The sequence below is a fragment of the Leishmania mexicana genome, chromosome 22 (genome assembly GCF_000234665.1).
Source record: "Leishmania mexicana MHOM/GT/2001/U1103 complete genome, chromosome 22".
Classification (NCBI taxonomy): domain Eukaryota; phylum Euglenozoa; class Kinetoplastea; order Trypanosomatida; family Trypanosomatidae; genus Leishmania; species Leishmania mexicana.
The window spans coordinates 376390-391410 of record NC_018326.1 but is presented as its reverse complement, the minus strand read 5'-3'; the positions used below and the strand labels follow the sequence as shown (position 1 = coordinate 391410).

The following is a 15021-nucleotide window of genomic DNA, read 5'->3' as shown; positions in this document are numbered from 1 at the left end:
TGAGGAGGTGGAATTGGATACGGCAGCATGCTACCCCCGCCACCACCCCTGCCGATGGCCGCCGTTGCTGGAACACCCGGCGACAGGGTCCCTAGCGGCGGTGGCAGCATTCCGTCCATGAGGCCGTTGCTGTTACTACTACTCGCATGGTGGTGGTGGTGCAGATGGTGGTTATAGGCCGCAGACACACCGGTGCCACGCGCGACGGGCGCAGTCGAGAAGGGCGAGTAGCTGTTGCTCATGCTGGGGAACGTTCTCTGCCTCCCTTTTTCTCTGCGGCGCACTGCGGCCTGCCCGCACCGTTCACTCCGTTCTCTCTCCCGGCTGTGCTCGCTCGCTCAACGCACGTTGAAGGTCCCCCTTTCGTGCGGGCGTGCGTGTGTGTACCTGTCGGATGCACGACACAGATAAAGAAGAGCGCGGCAAATGTCACCTCCTGCACACAGCATCACCGAAGGCGCAGCAGGGCAGGGAGTACCGTCCACGTGCTATTCCTACCGAATGTGCCTGTACGTGTGGGTGTATACTTATCTATGTGTGTGTGTGTGTGTGCGTGTGTGTGTGTGTGTTGCACGTGTGATGTATCTCAAAATGGCGAAGCACGAGGGCAGAGGAGGAGAAAAGCGTGTGCGTGTGTGCGTGTGCGTGTGCGTGTTGCAAGAGGGAGGAGGGAGGGCAGGCGAGGCAGACGACGCGGCGAACCTCCACAACTCGCAAACACCTACACCATGCAACCCGAGATGATGATGCCCTGCGCCACTGCGCACAGACCACCCGTCCGGGGTTGGACGTGATTTTTCGCCTGTCTTCGCCACCCAGGTGTGCGCGTGCGCATACCAAGTGCTGGACCCCGCGCAAAAGGATGAGGCGGGCAGGGCAGGTCTCGAGAGAGGCACGGACACACAGAGGGAGAGGCAGCGGGGTGGGGTGGGGGAGGGGGGAGGTCTTCGAACCGCTGACGTCGTCGCGTGCACACACGCATGAGCGGCGTATGCATTCTCGGGTGTGTTTGTGCGCATCTTTTTTCATTTTCGCGTGGTCCCTTCCACATCACCGGTCGTCCTCTCCTGCTCTGCCCCACCTCCTCCTTGTCGCTGCGGGTGGGGTGCGGTGGGGGGTGGGGGAGGATGAGGGGCGGGACCGGTACTATCCAATGATAGGGAGAAGGTGGAGAGCTGCTTAAGTACAACCATTACTGCAACCGCACACAGGGAGACAGTGGACAACTCATAAACCGAATCGCCAAGGCGATCGAGTCACCAGACGGCCCCTCGAACAAGAAGAAGGTACGGCGGCACCAACACACAAGCACGCCGATGCAGGCAGCGATACAGACACAGAGCGACGACGACGCACATCCTTGTGCACGCCCACGCGCATTACTAAAGGAAGACTAAAAGAAAACAGAGACAACGCCATACAAGCACGATACACCTCGCGTGTAGAGGTGGGTGCGTTGTGTGTGCGTGTATGTGTGTGGGCGCAAGGAAATACGTCGGAAAGTGGCCACCGCAACCACTTCGCGTGAATGAGCGCACCTGCGCGCACATGTAGACTGTCCACTTCCTCTTCGCCACTTCTTACTCCTCTCGGCGGGCACGGCGGACGCGGGTGCTGCCCATGGCGTTGCTTTCGCCGTCCCTCACCGAGGCGGCGGCGGCTGCAACCTCAGCCTCAGCCTTCCGCTCCTTCGCGATCCTGTCAGCGCTACGGGTGAGCAGGAACAGGGTGAAAAACACGAAGGCGAACATAAACGCCAGCATGTAGTAGTAGGGGTCCATGATGAGGAAGACACGGCGTTAGGGGGTCGGAGGCGTGTGTGTGTGTGTGTGTGTGTGTGTGGGTGGGTGCGCCTGTGTCTATGCACTGCTGAAAGCGGTCGCGGCACTGGAGATGAAGGTGAGGGCCGGCGATAGGGGCGAGTGGTGGTGGTGGGGGGGGGGAGAAGAGTACGGGAGCGTTGCGTTGCCCAGCTGTTGTTCCAGTAGACTTACCGGTCACAGGAATGCGCGTATGGTCTGGCGTGAGTCGCCCGCGGTCATGAGGAAGAGGAGAGAGGGGAGAGGGGCTGGGGTAGGGGAGGCGGGTGCACATCATGCCATATCCTTCGAGCAAAGGCGCGCAAGGTGCACATGCGTCTTTGTTGGCGCGGTGGCGTGTGCCCCCCCCCCCCCCCACACTTCCACCTGTGCGATGCTGATGACAGAGAAGCCTAAGCTGCGCCATACACACCAGAAAAAATGCGAACAGCCGAAAATGTACGCCGCACGTGAGCCATCTCCTTGCAGTGCTGCCCTTGGCGGGGGCCACACACACACACACATGCACGCTCGTCGACGCCCGCGCCATCCCTGTCCAGCAGCTGCCACAGCACACGAGCCGGCCACTTCCCCTCTCCCTCCTCCCACCCTCCGCCTTAGCTCCGATCAGCGTTTACGGGTTTCGTTGATTTTTTTCCCCCGAGGAATACGCGCAGATCATGGTCGCTTGCACACCCAGACGAGCACGAGTGCGCACCTGATGTGGGTGCCTTATCGACGCACGAGAAGCCGTGCTCGTCGCCGTTCAGTATGACGTGCCCCACTACCGATGCTTGCACTGCTATGACGACACATCCTCTAACCAGTTGTTCAGCACCGCCACCTCCACCAATGCCTTCACGCAGCGGTCGGACCAGTGGTTGAAGCTGGTGGCCCACACCGGGATGCGCCGCATTTCCTCCTGCACGGACAAGACGCTGGCGTTGTTGAACTTAGCGAGCGCACACAAGGCGGCAGCCGCGGCTCGGCTCACGGCTGCTTCCGTCGGGGCGAAGACCTTCAGCGGAGGTCGGCGGCGGCGTCGCCTCTCCCGTTGCACCACTTCGGCAGCTGCGATCCCCGTAGCTTGGCTCTCTGCCGCCCTGAGCGCAGACGCAGCGGTTGGCTCGGCAGTGGACCTCTCGATTGCAGCGCCGTCAGCACTGGGCAACTTCAGGGGATGCTGCGCGGAACGGGAGGCGATGCCAGCGGCGGCGGCGCCTTTGCTTCCCTGAGCGAGCATGTTTGCTCCAGCGGCGGACGGCGTCAGCGAGGGCAAACCCGGCGACCCAATCTTTGCCGGCGTCGCCGATGCCTGCACGGCGCTGGCGTCCGCCATCGCCAGCACGGCCAACGGCTGCATGGCCGAGGCAGTTATTGGCATTGGGCTTGCGGAGGAAGAGGATGACGACGACACGCTCGAGTTGCCGCTATCACTACTCACAGACGAAGATGTGGATGACGATGATCTGCGTGACACAGAGGCGCAGCTGTCCTCGCTGCTGCTGGTACTGCTGCATGAGCGAAGCGGAGTGGCATGGGAGCAGCCGTGCTCATAGAGATGCTGGTGTCGTCGCTGCTGCTGCGAATAACTGCTGCCGTACGAAGCACCCGTGACCGCGCACGGCAGAAGGCCGCCACCGCAGGCTTGACTGCCTTGGCTCCCCACAAAAAACCTCTGCGAGGTGCCACTCACAGCCGCACCAGAGGTGGGACCGGAACGCAGCAGCGAAAACGCGGGGAGGGAGCTCATGAGAGTCATCTGCAGCCTTCCAGACGCGCCGATACTCAACGCGTGCCGCAGCGGCGATGGCGCCAAGCTCGTCGGAGCTGAGGAGGCGTGGGCGTCGATACTGCTCGGGTCAAGCACCCCTGCTTGGGTGGCGCCGACGCCCATCAGCATAGCATCACTCTGGGGCGAATGTGGCATGGGGGTGCTCCCGGGATACGCGACTGGTGTCAGGGGTGGAGGCGGATGTGGCCGTTGCTGGTGCTGTCCACGACAGTGCACTTCAGAGGCGCACGGGACCGACGACGACAGCCGCGGGGCAGCCGGCGGCGACCAGCCACTGCGGTCCATCAAGTGATCGGGTGACCTCACGGCGACAGTGGCGTTCGTGGCGGCGGCTCGACTGCTGACACCGCTTGCCGGCATTACTGCAAGAGCGGCTGCCGGTTCTGTGAATGACGATGGTGAAGAGACTTCCGCGGCTGTCGACGACTGTTGCAGTGTGGAAGCCGTTCCCAGTCGTGTGCTGGCGTGCTGCCTCTCGGTGACAACAGAGGTGGTGGCATGCGACGCCACCGGTACCCGCCGCGCCTTGACGCTTGTTTTCCGTATCTGCTTCCACTTCGCTATCACGCCGCGTCGCTCCTCCCTGCACTCCTGCCGCTCTGCCCACGCCATGCAGAGAAGATAGTGCCCCAAGACATGGCGAGCCGGGTGGTGAAGGCTGCACAGTACCCGTTGCGCGCTGTGGGTGGTGCTGTAGAGCGTTCGCTCTGTCCATGGGCGGTACACCTTGATCAGGTGACACAGCTCCAAGTGCAGAAGCGCCTCCATCACGATCCCTGCCGTCGCCACCCACGTCGGTGGGAGCTCCACAGAGATTTGCGGCGGCGGCGGCGAGGACGCGGCGGTAGAGCTGATGCCGCTGCCGTTGGGGACTCCAGATGTGATCGGCGCTGCTATTCCTACACCGTTGGCGCCGCTGCGCACTGGGGCGCTGGTATTCGGTGCGCCCGCACCACTCGCCGCTGCAGGAGCGACGCGTACATTGACGTGGCTGGGTAGTGACGCCTGTCCGTCACTGATGGCCGCCGCCGCCGCCGATGTTGGGGCGGGGTAACGAACGCCAGGCAGCAACGACGGGCACGGATGGACATCGATCGGAACGGACACAACAATCGACTGCCTCGGGCTTCCGGCAGCACTGGCCGACCGACCAGCTACATGAGCACCCTCTGCAGCCGGCTCGCCAGACCCATGCACTTCCACCGGCGCCGCGGCCGCCGCAGCGGTTCCCGGCGCGGAGAGAGGCGCCACAGCTTTGACGGCAGCACTGCGGGGGCGGTCGCGATTGGCAGTGGGGCTCCTCTGCGCTGCGGAGGCGCCGGCGCCTGCGGAAGTCGTGCCTTGTGCTGTCACCGGCGCGGCCTGCTGTTCCGCGACGCACCGCTGAAGTGCATCGGCGTACACCTCTGCGAGCGTAGTGGTGGTGCCCATGGCGACGCTGAACACAAGATCGGCCACGGTACGCACGCCGTCTACCAACCGGAACACGTGGTGGACAGCCATATCCATCCATTCCATCATCTGAGGGTCGTACACGACGACCGGGACAGGGACGTGATCGAAGTGGAGGAGGCGCGCCGGCTGCAGTGGCGCCATGCGCCGCACATGGAAGCTCAGCCGGTTTGACAGGTGCACAACACTGGTGTCACCGCGCTGCTGCTGCTGCTGCTGCTGCTGTTGCCCAGTAGGTGAAGCCAAGGTGGTGGAGGTTTGGCGCTGCACCAGGGCTTTGCTCATTCCCGCACCGAGCGCGCCCTCCGGTTGTTGTGCAGCCAGTCCTAGGGCGGCGCCGGCAGGCACCGGCGACGCAGTCAGTGGCGTGCGTCCATCCGCGACCAGACTGCCGATCTGCCCCTCTCGTTCGCGGTCTCCATCGCCGTCGGGTGCCGTGGTGTAGCTTAGGCAGCGGAAGAGCTCGTCCACCAACTCGCTCAGCGGCGTCCACTTCGGCTCCGTGGGTGGGGTGATGAAGGCGTTCAAGATGTGCATGCTCGCCACAGCTGTTGTGGGGACCGGGCCCTGGAACGGCGAGGGAACACGCGGTGAGGTGGCGACACTGGCACCTGCCGTGGAGTGCTGCTGCTGCTGACGGCCTCCGCTGTAGTGCGCTTTGACGGCGCCGCTGAGAGCAACATGAGGGGCGGAGGCCGGTGCCCCTCTGAGGCTGAACGACGAGCAGGCGGCGCTGCTGCTGGCTGCCATGCTCGTCGACTCCTCTAGTGCTTGCGGCTGCGCCGACGGGGGATGAAAGGTGGCGGCCGTCTCACTTACAGTGCGACTACGCACCGGCAGGGAGGAGGAGGGCGGAGCGGTGGTTATTTCTAAGGATTGCATGCTGGTGAGGTACGATGAAGAGGAGCGGACGCCGCTGTCAGCGGCGGTGGCGCCGGTGACAGCGTTGCCAGCAACCACCGCGATGGCCGCTGTGGTGGCGAGCGACGAGGAGTCACCGCACCCGTGTACGCCCGATGGCAGCAGCCTGCCGTCCCCATCACGACGGTACTGAGCGACACGTGCGCCATCGTCGCACTGCTGCGAACTGCAGCCACCAGAAGCAGTAGCCGTGGCGGTCTCAGCGCTTCCGTGGGCTTCAGTCCGCTCGTCGCCAAGCACTGGCGCCGCCAGTTGCGATGAGGACATGAGCGACGTCGACGTGCGGTCCGCCATCTCCGTCGGGGGGTGTGGTCTGTTATCCCCGCCCGCGGCTACTGCGCCGCTGTGCTCCAGAAAGGGCAGGTGGTACAAGTTAGGGTTCGCCGATGTGCTGGAGGGAACAGTGAGGGTGGCACTGACCGTCATCGCGACTGCCGTCGATGGTGCCATTGTGTCGACCTGTCCAGTAACACGACCGCGGACGAGCGTGTACGGTTTCTGGAGGGTACCGGAGGGGGGCGCTGGCGGCGTTGCCGGATGTGCCTGGCCCACGCCTTCGTCGACGTCCTCGGCAACCTCTGCGACGTGCGCACCGGCCATGAAAGACGTTACCGGTGACTGCGCTGCCACGCTAAATGCAGTCGTTGCAGCAGTCGGGAGGGAGGATGTGGGCGATTTCACCGCGAGTCTCGACATCTGCCATGACGCTGAATCGAAGGACCGCAGGCCGCGAATCATGTACGCATACTTCAGCTCCGCCTCGCGCAGCTCCTCGGCGATATTGGTGAGTACCACGCTGTATGGGTGTACCAGCTGATGCAGCAGGCCATCGCCGATTGTCATCCGCTTGTGATCGACGCGGAAGACAAGACAGAGGGAGTAGCGCAGCGTCTTGCGCTGATAGTGCTCACCCGGAATGTCTTCGGGGTAGTAGAGGAAGAGCAGCCCCGACTCAGCGGGGTATAACCACAGCACACGGCGACAGAACTCAGAGCGCGGGACAAAGACGTCGTTGTAGCCGCTCATTCTGCCGTTGTCCGCTGCGGTTGTTGCCGCAGTGGTGCTTGTTGGCGGCAACAGAGTGCCGCGTGTCGCAGCTGTGGTTGCGATATGGAGTGATGGCCATACCTGGGGAGAGGAAGGCAACAGGCTTTGAGGGTGGTGGTCATGGTGCGGGAACTGCTGCTGGCCTTCCGCCACTGCACATCTCTCGGCGGCCGCTCTTGGGACGGCGACGCCGCTGTTGCTACTGGCGTTTGGGGGAGCGGTGGCCATGGGCAGCGTGCGTACAGGGGTGGCGCTCGGCGAGGTGGTGTTGGAGCAGTACACGTCGGTCGTCGTGGTGACCGCTGGTGCCTTAGCTAGTCTGGGCGTTGGGGTAGTGCCGCTGTCCACGTTGGCCCTCCGCTCCGCCCCACGTGCTGCTTCGCTGCGGGCGTCACGGCAGTGTCCATCATTGGTGTGTGTCGACTCACCGCCGTATTTGCCCGGGCTTGTGTCAACGGCTAACGCATCCCCACCACCCGTCGACGGAGATGCTGCCAACGCAGACGAGCCCACCATTGACGGTGGTCTTGGCAGCGTCATCGGCAACTCGCTCGCATACGTCTGTGGGGGGAACGAGAAGGCTGCGTTGTCCTCGGAGGCGGCGTGGTTGGTACCGCTGGTGTCCACCGCGTAGGCGCGCGTCTCGGCTTGTGCTGTAGTGTCGCTCAGCCCGACGAGGCGACCCTGTGCCGCCGGCGAGGACACGCTGCGTGTGCCGCCGCCGGTTATGTCACCCAGAACTGACGCTGACAAGCCAGCCGCCGCACCAGTGCGGTTGGCGAGAGACAAGGGGGACAGCTGCTGCTCCTTGAGCAGCGGCGTGCGAGCGGTGTGCTGCAGCGACCACAGCTCCAAGGATGGTGAGGCATCAACCGCGGAAGTTAGTGGATGCGTTGGCGAAGATGCGGAGCACGGCGCTGGAGGGGGTGTTGGAATAGTCGAGGAAAAGGAGGCAGTTCGAAGCCCACCGTCACCGCCACCGATGCTGCACGCCTCAAACGAGGGTAATGAGTGCATGGCGGGGCTCGCCATCTTCGTGTACGGCGCCACCGTTGCCGCATCGCAGTGGAATCCAGCTGGGGAGAGCGTTGCGACATCGTCGCCTATCATCTCCGCGGAGGCCTTTGCCAAGGCCGGGTTCGCCGCCGCCGCCGCTGCTGCAGAGTAAGCGGAAGACGAGGCAGGCGCCGCCTGGGATTCCAAAAAAGACCGTATCGCCTCTGGCGGGTGAGCCGGTGCACAGCTGTGAATATACGGACCCCTCACCACATCCAACGCGAAGAGCAGCACGCACTCCAGTCGGAAAAGTGTGTCGCTGCTGGCGCAGTTGGCGGACGGCGTCGCGGAGGTGGCGGCGGCGGTGTTGCGAACCATATGAGTGGCGTGACTTTGCTGCATTTTCCCTCACTGGCGTAGGTATGTCTGTGCTCGTCTATGCTCGGGGCGGGGCTCGAGGCCCTCCCCCCACACAAGAGCGGGCCAGCGAGAGAGAGGGAAGAAGGACGGTGTGCGTGTGTGGGAGAGGGCAGGGGCAACGCACGCACACGCACACATAATCCGCTGCTGTTGAGCTGGTGGCAGAGGATGGCAGAGGAATAAGGCAGTGAGCGTGATTTTTTTTTGGTGAAGGCCGTCTGACAGCGCCCGCCGTGTAGTTCACGTGCACAGGTACACCGAGAAACGTCCCCCCTTCTGTTTCTGTGGTGCAGACACACGCGCGTGCACACGCGGAGTGGACCAGGAGAGGAGGTGAAGGCACTGCAGGGTTGTGCAGCGGAAGAGGAAGAGGGCAGCGGATGTGTCGTGGAAAGTAACGATGGCGCTGATGGAGAAAAAGAAAAGTGCCCCCCCCTCCCCTCCTTGCGAGGTGCTAAGCGATACGAACAGCAACACAAAACTGGGCCACACGGGGGACAGAGACAGGAGAAGGAGGGGTGAGAGGAACCTTTTGCCGAGCGGCGGGTGCGGTCACGGAAGCGCGCGTAGATGCGCGTGCGCGTGAGGCGGAAGAGAGCGGAGAGGCGAGGCGCGATAAAGTCAATAGGCGATGGCAGCCATACAGCTCTAAGGGAAGGGCGAGAAAGGGCCCGGCATGCACGAGCGCTGCCCGCCTTCCTGCGCTGAACCTCCCTCCGGTCGTGGAAGAGGGGGGAGGGTGAAGGGAAGAGCCTTAATGTGTTTCTATCTATCTTTGCCTCTCGACCACCCCGCCCCGCAGGGCAGCCTCACAGCCGCTCCCCCAATCATGCCGGTCGCCACCCCTGGTGTATCCCATTCGGGGTGGCTCAGCCGCCACACACCAGTAGGCAGTCAGGGCCGGGAGTGGGATACGCGTTCCAGTCACGCCGACACTCTGCCCATCGCATGGATGGCACAGGCGCGTGCACTGTTGCGGGCCGCTCCAACGCAGCGCCAATCCAGGACACGACCGCCGACATCAGTGGTGCTGCATCGCTCCGACCACCCCCTACGTCGTGGGTGTCTGCCTTTGTGACAACCAAAGATGAGTTCGGCACTTTGACAGAGATAGAGAGGGGTGTACGGGACCCTGAGGATACCACGTACGAGGGTCGTCGGCATCATCGTCACCAGGGTGGGCTGTGAGGGGAGGGGGACGGGGATCGGGGGACGCATACGGGTTGATGTGCCCAAGGCGTCGATCGAGAGGGTGCAAGCCAAGAAAAGGCACGTAAGGAGCGAGAAAGAAAGCAGGTAACAATGATGAAGGTGTGTGCGATGACGCGTGCGGGTATAGTTTCTAGGCTACATTGTGGGTGTGCTGGTGTGCTGGAGTCGAAGAATGTACGGGGAGGGGGGGGACACGCACTTAAAGTGAACACATCGATGGAGCCGCAGCGAAAAAGAGCACTGGAGAAAGATGAGAAGGCGGACGGCAGGCGCACACGCGGCAGCGCACGAGAACACCAATCGGATGAGGATGCGACCCAGACGATGCTCGCGAATGGCGCGGCACAAACACCGACATCAACGCACAGCTCTACAAGAACAACAAACAGAAGGGAGAACGAGAGCAGAAGCCGCAGCAGCGTCAGCCGCAGAGACAGTGGAGTTCAAGGCAACGGCGGCGCCTGCGCCCCGCATCGATATCAGCGACAACGAAATGCGAACCGCACAGACGCACGGACACACAGGCACAACGATCATCATCATCAGCAGCAGCAGCAGCAGGATGCAAGATAGACAACTAAAGAAAAATTAGTGAAGCCTGTTATGTCTCATGTGCAGCACCGGCAATGCAACTACGGGCGAAAAGATGCGGTCACGGCGGGTAGGGGGAGGGGGAGAGGGAGAGGGAGAGGGAGACCGACAAGCGCACACACAGTGGGAAAGCGGAGATAGAGGAATGATGGTGGTGGTGGTGGCTTAGCGTTCCGGCGCGAACACCACTTTCTCCCCCCCCCCCGCACCCCCTCAAAAAAAAAAAAACATGCGATTGGCCAAATGAAGGTTGCTGCGGATGCAGGAGGATTTTTTTTTTTTGGGGGGGGGGGGGGGCGGCGGCGAGGGCACAGGACCTCGACCACAGACCAGCAAGCAGGCGAGCATGTGTCCATGGGTATGTATGCCGCCGAACGTCTTCGACCGATACGTCCCACAACGGCTCCCCTTCATCGGCAATGGGAGGGTCATTGGACTGCGCAGAAGTGAGGCGACCGGGCACATGCATGGTGACGTGCGCATAGTAAGGGCGAGGGGTCAGAGAGAGAGGCAAGGACTTATGTTGCTCGGACTCTCCCTTCTCCCCCTCCTCCTCTCAGCGTCGGCAGGCGTCAGCGGCGCCGCAAAGGCTGCCCTCGAGCTCCGCCGTGTCGACGTCGGCGAGCGTGTTCGGTGGACACTGCTAATTCCCAGAGACCTCTTCGTCCTCCGCAAGCTTGTCGCCACCGATGGAGGCGTCAGTGAGTTGTTTCTGCACATCGCGCAGCCGCGTGTTGCTATCCTGCACTTGCTCGAGCAGCTTAGAGTTCAGCCGCTGCGCCTCGTGCCGCTGCTTCTGCAGTCGCAGCTTCTCGCCTCGTACCTTTTCCAGCCAGCTTGTTGTGTCTTCGTCAAGGCCTTTCTCCAACAACACGTAGAGCGCTGGTTCCCGCTCGCGCAGCTCCATGAGTTGTCGCTCAAGAGCATGGTAGTGCGTGCGTAGCTCGTTCAGCTCTGCCTGCATCGTAAGATACATTTTCGTCGTGGTCTCTCGCTCACAGCGCAGCTCCTCGGCCGCCTCTCGGGTGGCGAGGAGCTCCTCCTCTTGCGCCTGCCGCGCCGCCTCCGCTCGCTGCGCCGACTGCCGGCACATGTCTGCCGTGAACGTCTCCTCATCCAAGGCGTGCCGCAGCGTTTTCATCATTGCTTGCTGCTGCTTGATACGTGATTCGTAGTCGCGGGTGATGATGCTGATCTCTTGCACCAGCTGCGCATTCACTTCGCCGAAGTGTGTCTGGACGTGCTGCTGAGCCTGATCGCTGCGAGCCCGCTGCTGCTGGGCCGCCTGCGTTTGCGACTTCATTTGGTCCACTTGCGCCCGCAGTGCACCAAGCTCGCCGCGGTACTCCTCGCACTGCCTCTCCAGCGCCGCCCTTGCGTCCATCGCGCTCTCAGCTTCTCGCACCTTGTTCGCCAGGATTGACGCCTCCAGCTGCAGTGCTGAGTAGCTGCGTCGCTTCGGCAGCTGATCCTCACTATCGCCGTCACCTTCGCCTGCCCTGTTCGCAGGACTGCTCGAGGAGGTGCCGTACGAGCCGGGGAAGAGCAGATCTTGCACCTCCGCAGAGATGCGCTCTGCCTCGGCGCACCGCGTCTGCCACATGCTCTGCTGATCCTGCAACTGCGCCACCTTGGCGATGAGCAAATTGCGGCCCGCCTCGAGCTCGGCGTTCGCCTCTTCGAGTGCGCCGACCTTCCGCTCCCATCGCATCCGCTCCATCTCCGCGTTCTGCATCGCCTTGTTGTCGCTCTGGTGCTGCGCCACCTCCTCCGCGTACTCCTTCTCCCGCGTCTCCACCTTCTGCTTGTAGTAGTGCAGCTCCTCACGCAGCACCTTCTTTGCGTCCTCGGCGTCGACGAGCTTCTCAGAGAGTTCAGCTGCAGCGATTTGGCCTAGGCGCGCCTTTTGTGCGATAAGTATCGCAAGTTCCGCGGCACACTCTTGCTCCATCGCGGCGCGTGCTTGCAGCTCCTCGAGCTGGCACTCGTACTCGAGCTGCATGTGCAGCAGCTGTTCGCTGGTGGCGGCTTCATGTGCGGCCGACGTTGAAGGGGCGTTTGCGGAGTTAGGATCACGGTAGAGCGGTTTTGACGGCACCTCTGGTGTGCCCCGGCCACCTTTGCCCTCGCCTGGGCGTAAGGTAGGGTGAGGGCTAGGAAAGGCCCCCATGGTGCTTGCGGCCGACCAGAGCAGTCCGTCTGCACTGCGGTGGTGGTCGGCCATGCCACGCAGCTGCAGTAGCTGCACCATGCACTGATGCTGCAGCTCGTGCTCGGATCGGTGAAAGCGCATGCGCATGTAGTAGCGCTCCGAAGTCTCTGTCTCTTCCAGTAAGAGCTGCTCCAGCTCGCACATCTCCGCTGTTCGCTGGGTGACGGCCCGCTTAAGCGCCGACCGCTCCTGTTCTACCTGCGCCACCCGCAGCAGCAGCTGTACGTTGCGTTGCTTCTCCTCTAGGTAACCGTTTCGCATCTGCTCTAGCTGCTCTGCGGCCGTGACGTTGGCCGTGTTGGTCGCCTCTAGCGCGTCCTCGACGGCGCGCGTCTTGGCGGACTCGGTCGTGCTGTGCGATTTGACAGCGCTGAGCTCGCACTGCGTAGTCTCCAGCAAGCTCATCGTGCTTTGCATGCGCTCGTGCAGCAGCTCTAGCTGCCGCTTGTTCTCCTCGTAGCGCACCCGGTACTCATCCAGGTGCGTCGCCGTCATCTTCGTCGCGTCAATCGCCTCCTGCTTCGCGCGCTCGGCAGCGGAGAGGTCTTGCATTGCCTTCTGCAGCTGGGCCTTCGTCTCCTTGAGCTCTTCCTGCAGCTGCTGCTGGGCGCGCAGCGCCTCTTTCGAGCCGGCCGTGGCCGCGACTGCCTTGGCGCCGCCAGCGCCACTGCCACCCGCGGCGCTCGCCGCTGCCGTGCTCGGTGTTGTGGTGGAGATGACAAGAGCCCGGTAGCGGTTGGCCCAGCTCGTCACCTCCGCCTCCCGCTTCGTCAGCTTTTCGTACAGCTGCATGACCTCTGCGCGCTGCTTCGCCAGCTCGTCGCGCAAGGCACTGGTGCTCGTCAGCATGCGCCCCTGCAGCCCTTGCAGCTCCTTACCTAGCTGCGCGTTTTCCGCCTCGAGGTCCTTCACACGCTTCCGCAGCGCCTGCAGCACGGCCGTGTCGGTGGCAGAGACTACCTTCATCTTCAGCGCGTCGTTCTCCGCCAGCAGCGCTTCGCGCTCGCGCTTCAACGCATCGATTTTCTCCAAGTGCACCTCCGCAGCCTTGCCGCTCTCGAGCTGCAAAGTGAGCCGCACAATCTGCCGCCGCAGTTCCGCGATCAGCTCCTGGAAGTGCCGGTCCTCGTTCACCGTCGCCACGTTCACGATCTTCTTAGCCACGCCGGCGAACCGCAGCGTGTTCAAGGTCTGCTGGTAGCAATACGCACTCGGGGCGACGGTGGCGAGCATGATGGTCTTACTGTTGCCACCGAGGCTGTCGGAGAGCAGCCAAGTTAGCATACTGTCGCGGTAGGCAGGGATGACGTTCTTGCCGGCTTGCTTCTCCGACAGCTGCTGGATAACGCGGCCGAGGGTGGAGAGGGATAGGTTGATGTTCTTGGCTTCTTCTAGGCGGTCGCCCGACACGCCAGACTGTGAAACGCGCTCGCTGCCAGCCAGATCGACCATGTTTACCTTGCACGTTCGTGTGCGCGTGATGACGCTGCCGGTGCTCTCGTCGGTGTCGGCCAGAACTTTCGTAATGTGAAGCTGCAAGATGGCGTGGCTACGGCTGCTGTGCTCGTTCATGTTCGTCTCGGCGGTCGCGCGCGCGCGCAGCCCGCTAAGGAGGTGCTTGATCACGCCGCCCGCGTCGCGCACCTTGACATGGGAGAGTCCTTCCACGTACGGCCCTCGGGAGGGGTGCTGCCGAATGCGCAGCGATGCGGATGTACCAACGTAGGAGCTGTTGCTGTTGGCCGCCGTGATCGATGAGGCGGCGGCGATGAGGTCGTGCACCTTCTCGCAGTAAATCTCCAAGAAGCTCAGCTCCACGGAGTGGGTGACACCCTCTTCCTTTTCGCGCTCCTCGCGCATCAGACGAAACAGGTCGGAGCAAAGACGTGGCATGATGCCATGCTCCGCAGGCATCTCCACCGTGAGGCAGTCACGCTGCGCTGGTGAGGGGCTGTGGCTGGGGTTGCCGGTGCTCGAAGGACTGGCACCTGTGACGCCAGAGAGCGCATCTGTGGAGCCGATCATGCTGTAGCTCTTGCCGCTGCCGGTTTGGCCGTACGCGAACAAGCAGGCGTTGAAGCCGGACATGACGGCCTCGCACATGCGCGGCCCGATAAACTTGTACACACTCCGCTGATCATCGTACGTCGGTGCTCGCGCGAAGCACGGAAGATTCTTGGCGATGGCACTGTACTGGGTGAGCAGGCTGCGCTGCGCCTTGGTAGGGTGAGCCAGCCCCGGCACTGTGATCCCTCGCCCGCCTCCACTGCCAGGACCGCCGGCTGCGTCGTCATCGCCAGCCAGTGCGTCGAGCACAGGCGGCGGAGGGAAGGGCAGCACCGCTGGCGACACACTCCAGAAGATCTTGTCGAAGGAGTACGAGTGCTGCAGTGCCTCAATGCTGCTAGAGGAGTTGAAGTGAACACTTTTTCCTCCAACCGAGACACCGCCGCTGCTGTTCGCCAACCCGAGTGTCACGGAGGCCGTGAACACACTGCCGTCGCTTCCGTTCGCGCTGCCAGACACGCCTCCGGCAACGAGGCCGCTCGCCGTGGAGCTCGGGATGAGCGCTGGAA

General features: G+C 62.9%; 2 protein-coding genes across 2 annotated transcripts; both read right to left on the bottom strand.

Annotated features, from left to right (window-relative positions):
- Nucleotides 1–2601: 2601 nt before the first annotated feature.
- LMXM_22_0970 (conserved hypothetical protein) lies at nt 2602–8412 on the bottom strand (the record flags this gene model as incomplete). Its single annotated transcript, XM_003875502.1, has 1 exon — nt 2602–8412. One exon carries the CDS (start codon nt 8410–8412, stop codon nt 2602–2604), a length of 5811 nt encoding a protein of 1936 aa, XP_003875551.1.
- Nucleotides 8413–10876: 2464 nt separating this feature from the next.
- LMXM_22_0960 (putative kinesin) lies at nt 10877–14548 on the bottom strand (the record flags this gene model as incomplete). The annotated part of the gene is made up of 1 exon (XM_003875501.1): nt 10877–14548. One exon carries the CDS (start codon nt 14546–14548, stop codon nt 10877–10879), a length of 3672 nt encoding a protein of 1223 aa, XP_003875550.1.
- Nucleotides 14549–15021: the final 473 nt, after the last annotated feature.